The 11,977-nt window shown below is 39.7% G+C and overlaps 1 protein-coding gene across 3 annotated transcripts in view; it reads right to left on the bottom strand.

The window, feature by feature from the left end:
• Positions 1 to 6,712: 6,712 nt before the first annotated feature.
• LOC144515853 (sushi domain-containing protein 6) overlaps positions 6,713 to 11,977 on the bottom strand; it is a 15,723-nt gene continuing 10,458 nt past the window's right edge. For 2 of the 3 annotated variants that reach the window (XM_078247018.1, XM_078247019.1), the window contains exons 3-5: positions 11,687 to 11,890; positions 9,352 to 9,496; positions 6,713 to 8,737 (exon numbers count right to left, since the gene is read on the bottom strand). In XM_078247018.1, the coding sequence (XP_078103144.1) occupies positions 8,434 to 8,737; positions 9,352 to 9,496; positions 11,687 to 11,890 (653 nt within the window). In that variant the 3' untranslated portion in view covers positions 6,713 to 8,433. The remainder of the gene's footprint in view (positions 8,738 to 9,351; positions 9,497 to 11,686; positions 11,891 to 11,977) is intronic. The other variant, XM_078247020.1, reaches the window with a different exon arrangement.

Genomic DNA, 11,977 nt, shown 5'->3' with positions numbered 1-11,977 from the left:
TGCGAATATCAGTGGCAGCGTTTATTTCAGTGGCATATTTTTACGTCTTTTTATACACTCAGAACTGTTATTACTGTTATCGTGTTCACATTACTCTTGCCGTTTGTTTTAATCGTCCTGCTGTGCCAGGTGGGTGGGGTTTAGCTTATCGAACACTCCCTATGCGCTAACATTAGGTGATCAGTCACAGGAACGTTAAGTAAATTAACACATTTCAGACATCACTATGACTGTGAAATGTTTGTTTCCACAGCGGTAAACACATTCAGTCTGATATCAAAGTGGACTAAAACAAGCCATAAATAAATAAAATGTAGTTTTATCGTAATTTTAAATATATAAATTGGAATAACTTGCAGTACAAACCATAGCATCTGCTTGTTCATATGCTTATTAGAAATGTAATTAAAACACTAGTTATTCATGTTTTGTCAAATGAGTTTGATTTTACGACTTATTCATTAATTGAATTGTAGCTCAACATATACGAGATAACGAGAGTAAACTTGTATTTTTCAGTATCAGTGTTTGATTAAATATTGTGATAGTACTATACTTCTTATTTGGCCTTAGTCTTTCAACTCTGTGTCCTTATTCAATGTCTGTTTTGGGTTATTTTAGAAGTTCTCTATGCCTGAAATTATAAGCTTTCAGTTATTGTTATGGTTTTATCCTGTTTGCATTCTAAAGCTAAATAAAGCTGATGAAGCACAAGCTCCTGTGTGATCTGTGGGAGGGGGTAAATGTCAGGAAAAAAAAGTCATAGTATAGTCTGCGATCTATGAGGATATGATATGATATGATATGATATGATCTGTGTGCAGAGATGAAACATTCACCTGCATCTGTAGGTGATCATCAGCGAATGTTGATCTTCCCAGGAACAGGAGCTTCTCTTCACATCAGTGCAGCTCTGAAACAGAAATAATCTCATTGTCAATATGCACCAAGGCTTTTAATTTGAAACTTAAACAGTGTGTTTGACTTCAAACTGTCAACTTTAAATAAACATCTCTATCAAATGTGCAGCATCTTGGTTCAATGCAGTGGTGAAAAGTAACTAATTACATTTACTCAAGCACTGTTCCTACAGTAAGTATAGATTTGAGGAACTTTTTACTCAAATTTTTGAAACCTGCTTCTACTACACTACATTTGCGAGCTTTAGTAACTTTACTCGGGATGTAACGATACAACTTACGATTCAAGAATTTAAGTTCACAATATCATTTTCTCACTTTTTTTAATAGCATGAGCTGCAGACAAAGTACTGACAAATATTCCTTTATTCATATAAACTGCAAAACAACAGATGTGTCTCACAAACGTGCAAGTGGCACTTTAGCTTAAATAACAAATCCCACATCAAAATAACTACATTTTTTATGACTTTTTTCGACATACACTACCAGTCAAAAGTTTGGACACGCTTTCTGATTTAAGTGAACGAGAAAACGTGTCCAAAGTTTTGACTGGTACTCTACTATTTCATGACTTCTTTCGACATAAGCCTACTATTTCGGCACAGCATATTTTTAATCAATTCACAAAGCATCGTTACCTCCCTGCTATTTACACATAAGATCGGAATAATTATACATAAAACTTAAAAGATGGTGCATTGTTAAAGGTTAACAACAATACAATACACAAGATGTTACTTACACGGGAATGCATCAACAGTACTATTCTAATACAATATATAGTATCACAATACTATTCTAATACAATATATTGGATCACAGAGGCCATTTTCTGCATCACATACTTTTGATAGTTTAAGTACATTTTACAAACAATTACTCACTTTTACTTGTAATCGGGTAGAAAGTAACTGAGTACGTTGACTCAAGTACAAATATAAGGTAGGCTACGTGTACTTGAGTATTTCCATTTTATGCTACTTTATACTTCTAATCCATCTCAGGAGGGAAATATTGTACTTTGTACTCAAGTACTTCTTCCTCCGCTGCATGAGCGATGTATGTAACCTTCTCAAACAGTGGATGGGATTTAGTAATAAGAGAATAGAATAAAGTGGCAACTTTTCAGCCGCTCTCTGTTCTACACCTGACAGTACTTGAGTAAAATTACTTAGTTACATCCCACTGGATACATCTGAACTCCTCCGACCCCTCCCTTCTTACAATCAGACCATTTGGAAAGATTTGTACGAGAACGGCAAGGCGTTTCTGGTAAAGGTTTCCGTGTTTCCTTTCTGGTTTAAACTTGTGTAACTCAGTCACTTCTTGTTCTCAGTGTTCAAAGTTGACTTCCTGTCTGCAAAGTGATGTCCTCACAAGCCGGGGGGCCAGTGAAGGTAAATGGCTCCTGATTACATAACCACGCTGGTTGATAAATGACTCATGAGCTGTTCAGAGTTCAATTTCTCAACTGGAAATACCAGAAGAGAGAAGAAGTACATTTTGTACATCAGAAAAGAAAAAGCTATACAGTAGTGTGTAGTTCTGTCGGGGTCAGCCCTATGTTCCCACATTTCTAGGACATTTTCAAAATTAGGTCTTGTGCTCCTACATTTCCCTTCAAGGGTTAGGGTTAGGGGTTAGGGTTAGGAGTTAGGGGTTAGGGGTTTAGGGGTTAGGGTTTAGGAGTTAGGGGTTAGGAGTTAGGGTTAGGAGTTAGGGGTTAGGGGTTTAGGGGTTAGGGTTAGGGTTAGGAGTTAGGCATTATTTTGAAAACAATTCTTAGAAATGTGGGACCATAGGGCGCGAAACCGGACGACATAAACATAACCCATGCTGAGAAATCCAGAGAGAGTTGTCTGGAGCTGATAGTCTTAATTAGCTTTGTAGCAACTCATTTGGCAATGACTTGAATGTAACGGATGTTTATTAATATCAAAAAGTTACGCAGTAAAGCTTTAAATTGAGCAACACGACAATAACACGATTCTGTTTTTCGAGACTCAACGTGCTTGTAACGCATCATTGAGTAGTCACAAAAAAACTAACAAAAAAGTTAAAGCAGTATTCAGAGCTTCTACTTGAGTAAAAGTAGTACTAAGTAATACTCCGTTTTAAGTAAAAGTTCTGCATGCAAAATCAAGTAAAAGTATCGGCATCAAATGTAGCTAAAGTACCACAAGTACTTAAATCCTGCAGCTGGTAATAATGGAGCTCATTTTAATTACTTTATATACTGCTGTGTAATTTAAACTGTAATAATATATCCTGTGGTGGAATGTAAATAAGTACATTTACTCAAGTACTGTACTTAAGTAGCTATAAATTTGAGTTACTTTACTTGAGTCTTTTCATGCCACTTTCTACTTCTAATCCGCTACATTTCAGAGAGAAATATTGTACTTTTTACTCCACGACATTCATCTGACATCTTTAGTTACTGGTTACGTTACAAATTAAGATTTTTGCACACAAAACATAACAGCCTACAGGAAGAGCTGGAACGATTAGCCGATTAAACATAGAACAGTTTGGATCGTTTCCAGTTTCTAAAATGTGAGGATATTTCTGCATCGAGTACTTTTACTTTTGATAACTTAAGTACATTTTCCTGATGATTCTTACATAGCCTACTTTTACAGATACAAGACAGATCGTCACACACCCAGCCCAGTCTTAGCTCATCAGTCAGAAGCTGTTAGGGCTCCCCACACTCACTCTCTTTAGGCCTACTTAATTCATATTTTATATTAATAATCTAAATCTACAAAGTACTAGCTAACGTACTCGACCTGTCAGACAAATGTAGTGAAGGTGGGTATTACATTTTAGCTTCCAGCTTTTATTGAAAGGTTTTTCCACTGTTAGCTTATTAAGGTAATGCAGTTCAGCTTCCAACTGACACTTTTACATTTCAAATTCCAAGTTTTTCAGCAGTGCAGTGCTGCATTTACACAGTAATTTTAAAAATGCAGGATTTTACACAGTAAATCTCTCATTCAGTGTAATGTTATTTATGCTCATTCTTTGTTGAGCCAAACACGAACGATGAGTATTTTGAAACTGCGATTTCAGTATAAAGTAGCATAAAAATATGAAAAAAGTACCTCAAACTTGTACTACAGTACTTGAGTAAGTGTACTAACTGTCCACCACTGGTTTTGGGAAACACTGGTCTGTCTTCATCAATGACTCGTCATCCACCCATTCATCCTACTATAACCACAGCTGACTGCTTACAATAAACACACTTCTCCTTTTTTATTTCCTGACAACACACCCAGGATACACACTAAAGCAGGAAGTCGTTGTTTAACCCTTCATCATCACCAGCCCCGCTCTGCAATCCAATCAATCCATCCATTCCACTTTATTTATATAGCATGATTTTACCAAACACAAGGTTTCCAAAGTGCTGCACAGAAAGATAAAACAGAAATAAATAGAATAAATAAAATACAATATGACAAACACAATACAATTATGCAAGTGCACATAAGATCAACACTCTACCTGGTGTTAAAAGCCAAAGAAAAGAGGTTTTAAGAAGATTTTTAAAATTAGACAGAGAGGAGGCCTGTCTAATGTGCAGAGGCAGTCCATTCCAAAGTTTTGGAGCTGCAACGGCAAACGCTCTGTCCCCTCTGAGCTTAAGCAACAGAGTGAATGGTAACAGAAAGTGTTTTTATGGCAGCAACAGCAGCAGATTGTTTGGAATAAATACAAAAAGGCAAAAAGACACAACAAGACACACTGATTATCTTTAGGACTAAACGGTGGTGCAGTGGTGGAAAGTAACTAAGTACATTTACTCAGTACAAATTTGAAGTACTTGTACTTTGTATATATCCTTATGGTGGCAGTAGCTCAGTCAGTAGGGAGTTGGGTTGGGAACCGGAGGGTTGCTTCACCTCCTGGGCCAAGCTGTTCTTGAGCAAGGCACCGAACCCCCAACTGCCCAACCATGACGTCACTCTGACATCTCTCCATTAGTGCATGTATAGGTACTGAGCATGTGTGTGTAATCCCGGCCTGTGTGTAATGTGTATAATAACCACAGAATGAAAACATAGTATTAATGTATATAATATTAATCCAGAAACATCACACACTGACAGGGAACATTTTACTGCACAAGGAGCAGGGGGTCCATCAGATCAGGAAAACTGTCTCGGCAGGATCTGAAAGAGAGCAAAACATTTTCTTTTTAAATCATTGCAACATAAAAAGACAGATAATAGACTTTTTAAAAAAAAACATTTCAAACCATGGTTTTATTCGATTATTGCTGTTTTTCAGCTGAAAAAAATTATGAATTGCTTGAGGATTGCGTAAAAAAATAAATAAATACAAAAACAAATCAAGACTTGGGCCACGGCTCTGCAAATGCTGCTAAATCTCCAACATTAAAACAAACTAAACAAATATAAGTGCGGGGAATAAAAATGGGAGAGAGAATAGGCTCGTTCGAGATGAGCCAGGTCTGCGCAGAATCGATCACCGGTGATCGCCGCCCAATGCATGCCGGTTAGATTTGTGTCCGACTTGATCCTGACCTCCTCCGACGTCATGCACACGTGGGCAACGATAACCTCACGAGATCAAGGCGGCCGCAGGTTTGAGACGCAGGCAGCGCAGTTGCTTTTCACCATTGACATATATATAAAATGGACCAACAGATCCCGTTGCTCTGGACGGAGACCAGTGAAGGATATTAGAAGCACTTTTCTGGTGATGGCTGAGCGTTACTGCGCAGCCTCCAACTGAGAGAGACGACGTAAATGTGACGTGAGCAACCTATCTGAAAGTTGTAAGTCTTCTGGTAGCTGTGCCAAGAGAAATCTCAATCATTCCCAATCTTCCAGAGACGGAGAGCGTAGGTATATGTAAGGAGATAACATAGGCACAGGCTAATTACTGATCACTAAAATGCTAGTTAACATTAGTAATTAAACTTAAACAGCTAATGTAAGTCCAAACTGCCTGCGAGCTTCTCCTGTACTATACGGTAATTCCTCTACTATGCGACAGTAAGTCGCGTGGTTATGACACAATCGTTAGCCTATTTTTACAAAAACGTCTGCTACGGAGCCATAACGTGAGGTACAAGGTAATGGAGCCTTTTATACTTTGTCGTGTTTCTTTAGAAATAAACAATGGACAAATAAAGTCTTTAAACGCTTCAGATGTAAAGTTATTCGCTGTCAAAGTGGTGTCAAAATGAATGGGAGTCAATGGGATGCTAACGGGAGGTGAGTGTTTGTTAGCATCAAAATGGATTTTGAATTGGAGTGATTTTAACTTATATTTGTCTGTTTTAAAGGCTTATTCTGTACAAACCACATGTTGTGTGGCTGATAGTGATGTTTACAAGTCAGAGAGACTAAATCCATTCAGGTTACAGATCATCTACAGTGTGTTGTTAATTAAAATCAGCAACAGATCACATGTAGAGAATTTTGACAGCTACTCTGTCTTGATAAAAACAACTGGAGTCCTGTGTACAAGCTGATATACGGGTCTGATAACATTTTATTAAATGGGAATCGAACCTATCAGGATGTGAGTGTTTCTGTGACTTCCTGTTCAGCCTGAAGGCTGCTGGAAACTAAACTGTCCGACTTGACAGCGGATTTTTGTCAGCGCCCCCTTTACAGGGGAGGCGCAGCTCATCTCGAACGAGCCTAATGTTTGTGTCTGTCTGCTGTGTGTCCTGCCTGGCATCATGCTGCTGCAACACTGGCAAACCCAGGTATAGCTAACTTCAATCAAGTCACACACACGTCAAATTATGTCAAACACCTCAACATTTATTTATCATATAATCTTGTGCAATAATACAATGTACAAATAATCTTCCCGTAAATATTACAATTCCATATTAATAGTCAAGATTTGTTGCCACAAAATGAAACATAAATTACATTCAAGGTCTGTGAAGGCATAAAGAGAGGGAACCGGCCAGCTGAAGGGAGGACACGGTTTGATTACTTCACGTTTTTTTTTGTCCAACATCTGTGGGTTTTATTTTCATTTGATATTTTTTTGCAGGTTGTGGAATGAAAACGTTTAAAAGCACCTCTGTGTGTCTGCACCGATGCCACCAGGGCAAATAAATGTACACATTATTTCAGATTCTTTTCACTGTGCATTGAAATTCATCAAAAATATTATTGTTTGTGTCATTTGCCACTGAATGTACACTGGAGAAACCATCTGAAACACTTTGTGGTTTCTCAACATTTTCAGGTCTCTAAATATAATCCGCTGCACACAAAATCTACATCACGACATGCTGTTTGTCGTTACCAGAGTTACTGCGCCCCAGTGGTGGAATGTAACCAATTTGAGGTACTTGTACTTTACTTGCAGAATTTATTGCAGCTTTATGCTCTTCCACTACGTCTCAGAGGTAAATAATAAACTTTCTACTACACTACATTTGTCTGACAGCTTTAGGTTACCTTTTAGATGACAGTTTTGTATCCCCTCCCTGTCCAGTGAAAACCATGTATCTCCAGATGTGTTGATGTTGAATGTTTGTGATACACTGAAGGATGAAGTGTTCCTTTACGTGTTGAGAAAGTTCTCCTACTTCTTAAGCTAAATACAGTCTTTCAAAAGCCTCTCGGATCAGCTGGAAAATGCATCGTCACAAAGCTGAAAACAGGGCTGTTTCTCTGACACCATGAAGACTTTTAAAACTTTTTAGAGATACGTGGTTCACACAGGATAGCGACGCTACAAACAGATGATGATCTTATTAATTATATTGTGCATTGCTGTGAAAATCTGAATACTTTTTCCACCACTGCTGCGCACCACGCTGGCTTCAAATCAACACCGCCGAAAGAAACGCTGCACAAAAAGTAGAATCAGACAGAAGTGGAACAGAGTATGTTGCCTTGGAAACACACTGGGTTTCTGCAACAGCGTGGTCTGCCCCGTCACTGACGGGAAAGGATGGACGACGTCTCCAGAGCAACACTGAAAACACACACGCGCACACACACACGCACACACAGGCACACACACACAGGCACACACAGGCACTTGCACTTTTATACGACTGCTGTGCTGTGAAAACCTCATTATTCTAGCTTGTGTGATGATTTTTATTTTTAAACTTAATATATGGTATTGTTTAAACAATGAAATATATATTTATCGCTAACAAAAAGGCATTCAGGTTATAAAGGTTTTCACCAGACTGTACGTAAACTCCCTTCTCTGTCACTTACATTCATACAACACTTTACAATCAACGTTTCATGTAGAAATATCCTCTTCAGTCAGGACTTTGTGATCTAACATCTGGCCAATCAGAGCTCATCGGCTTTGTCCAAACTAGCGCGTGATTGGACTGAATGTCCTGATGCTGGTGAGCTGCGGCCAACCAGGAAAAGTGCAGAAGTCTGCTGTCAGTCTGTGTTTTCGTTTCATCATCTGCAGAGTAAACACTGCAGCTGTCAATCGAACCCCTTCCGGTAGTCCCATATGAACGCCGCAGTCAAGTGTCCTTGTCCGCGTCACTCGCCCTGTCTCTGGGGTGTGATGACTGGACCTCCTCGTAAGGGGGCGGGGGGTTGTCGGGGCTGGACAGGAGGGGGCGGCGACTGCTGTCCGGTTGGTTGTTGAGAGACACCGGGTGACTGCCGGGAGCCTCCTGAGCCAATAGGAGCTGGGTGGGCCCCGGCGCCGAGCAGGTGGGCAGGCGCTGCCCCCAGCTGCCATACACCGCCTCCTCGTAGGAGGGCAGGGAGACAGGAAGTCCGTCCACCATCAGGTCCTGCTGGTCTGAAGAGCGACGGCTGCTGGGACACACACACACATAATTATACACACTGACTCCACTGACCTCTGACCTCAGTCATTCACAGTAAATATCAATTCACGTGTGTATCAACAATTTTTTAAATCGATTCTTCTCCCCAGAATCAATATTTTTTATTTATTTTTTTTACCTAAATATTTTCTGTTTATACGGTACCGCTGACTGCCACTACATCATATCCGTTTCCAAAAAAACTGACCGAGAGCAGAAAATGCAGAAAATTCATGTCATGTACTTCTAAATGTCAGACTGACTGACTGACGTGATGTGCATTCTTCTTAGAAAACTGTCTGTTTTTAGAAATGTCTCATGATATATCTTCTCTAGAAGTGTATAACGTGTAAATTGTATCTTTAACTTTTGTTTTTGTTAAAGAAGGAAAAGAAAATTGCAATACTCAATACTATCGAATCGCAATACTTCTAGAATCGCAATACATTTAAAAATCACAATACAAATTGAATCGGCACCCATGTATCGTGAAAGAATCGAATCGGGACAAACACATATCGTCCCATTTCTATTAAATATGGAGCAGAAACATTACCATGTGGCAGGTTTAGGAATCAGTGCGGTAAATGATCTTTTTCTCACCTGCGTGATCGACAGGGGTAGAGGCGGGACTTGACGACCAGGCAGGCAGTGGTGGTGAGCAGGAAGATGGACACGCCCACCGCTGTTGTGGCCATGCTGGGCATCGAGTCGTTCACTCTGTTGTCAGAGTTCATGTTTGGACCATCTGAGGAGGAGAAAGAGAAATGTTGTGAGTAGAAACAACAACTTTAGACACTAACAGACACCTGAAACTGTACAAATATCGGCTGTATCTGTCCTGGACCAAACATTCGCTGGTTCCAGCTTCACAAATGTGAACATGTGCGGCCTTTTTTTCCTTTTTATGCTAGTGTACGTTGAATATTTTGGGGGTTTTGGGCTGTTGGTCAAACAAAACAAAGCATTTTGAAGACGTCAACATGGGCTCTAGAAACTATAGATAATTAATTAACTAAATGTTTTGACATTCAATTAATTAAATGATGAAATCGTATTCATAAATCATCTTTCCTCAGACTCCTCAACTCCACCTTCAATTAAAGGGATAGTTTTTTTTTTTTTTTATGTGGTTGTATGAGATGCATATCCAGTTTATTACCTACAGAGGATTGCCGTTGGCACGTCCCCAGTTTGGAGAAACAGGCAGGAGTACCGGCACGGAAAACGCTGCTTTGGTGGTTATAATAAAAATGTAATAGACCTGAGACAATGACCTGAAGCTGTGACAGGAAACAATCACCTGTGTGGCACCACTTCAGGGAAAAATGAGGTATGCCCTTTATAGAAATAGATGATCAGACACAAGATCTATGAGAGGAATTGTTTTATCTACTTATGTGGTTTCTCTGAGCCCATGATAATACGACTTTCCATGAGGCTCTGACAACGTCAACACACAGGAAATGTTTAATGGTTATTATGGTGGCATCGCCCGCTTCCTCTTTTTGCGCTCTGACTTCCTGTCGCAGCGTGTTTCGAGCGAATGGCGACAGAGGAAGTCGGAACTGGTCTGAGGAAAGTAAAGTTTCTAGTTCCGCTGCAGAGAGTCGCTGAGTGTTTCTAAGTAGGTCAGGGGATGAATGCGAGCTGCTGCTGCTGCTGCTGTGTTTGCATTAGAGGCTTCAGCCCCAAGACGCTCTGAAAAACTTTTAAAATCGATTGCAGAGGGGAAGTGATGTTTTTGTAGCTACAACAAAATGAAAACAAACCAAAAATACAATTCAAATATTCAAAAGATTACAAATCAGTGGTTCTTTTTTTAGATTGACAGTGTTAGCTTTTACCGTGCAGTGATGGAGATAAAAGTATATGTAGTAACTGTAAAAATAAAAACATAAAAAAGTAAAAGTCCTGCATTGAAAAAGTTACTACATAAATATAATCTGGAAAATTTACTTAAAGTATTAAAAGTATAAATATGTCCCCTGTGACTGCTATACTATTATATATTCTAACATGCGATTATTATTACTCACGCATTCATGTAAAATCAGGATTTGACTGTTGTAGGTGGTTGAGCTGGAGCTCTTTTTCCTCACAGAGCTGTAAGTTTACCTTTGTGTTGTCCTCGTTTTTAGTTGTATGTCGGTTTCTGTGTGTGTACTTTAAGAGCAACAAAAAGTCAGAGTAAAAAGTCTTTGTATGTGTTCACACTTATTTAGCCATATAAACGGCATATGATTATAGACTGAGCTGATAACCAGGGGCAGAGCCAGAAGTTGTGGACATTGGGGGGTCGGCCCAAACCTACGGGGGTCCTCCAAGGACATTCTTTCCACATTTTCGGCTGCTTTTTTCAATCCATTTGATATAAAACAATGCCTAATATATGTACATTATTTGGGCAAAAACATGGTTTGATAAAAACAAGATAGTTGCCAGGGAAAAAGAATCATCCTCTCAAGCAGACATCCTGTTTTATACGATTCTCCAACTGTCTTCATCATTCTGAAGTTAAAAGACGCTAAACTTGTCTGATGTTACTATTTTTAAGTTACATAACATGGGTAGGAATGAACAGCAGTACTAATTTTGGAACATGGTTTTGTTATTCTATGCCGAGTTCACAGAATGAATGTTTAGCTGACAAATCTGCTACATTTGAATACTAATTATAAATCAAGGATCCCCAAAAGGGCATATACTCTATTATATTTACTTAAGGACTAGAATAGTAGTAGACGTAAAAGATTTAGGGCTTTTGAGAAAACATTTGGGGCTGCAGCCCTGGAAGACACCCCTCCGCTCCGCCCCTGGTGATCACTGAGGAACGGTGGGAGGACAGTCTCAAAGCTGCATTAAATGGAAATCACTCAAGTGAAGTACCCTGTGTTTGTACTGAGAATCCAGTGAATTCAGTCTTCTGAAGTCTTACCTCTGATGGGGATGCAGGCAGGTATCGGAGGCTGCCACTTCCCGTGGCGGCACCGGGAGACACGGAGCTTGCTGCTGAGGTGATATCCCGGCTCACAGAAGACGTGGATGGCGCTCTTGTGGGGGAAACCTCGACATGGTGACGGGTCACATCGGAAACCTCCATGTTCCGGCACCAGAGGGTGACTGCAGTTACTCAGTCGGCCTGCACAGACACAAAACACAGTGATGTTGCCTTTGTGCAGGGGAATTCAAGATCATTAATAGCCTCTTTCTCACGTGATTGCTATTG

The sequence above is a fragment of the Sander vitreus genome, chromosome 3 (genome assembly GCF_031162955.1).
Source record: "Sander vitreus isolate 19-12246 chromosome 3, sanVit1, whole genome shotgun sequence".
NCBI classification, from domain to species: Eukaryota; Metazoa; Chordata; class Actinopteri; order Perciformes; family Percidae; genus Sander; species Sander vitreus.
Note: the sequence above shows the minus strand (reverse complement) of the source record. Positions and strands in the feature narration are given on the sequence as shown.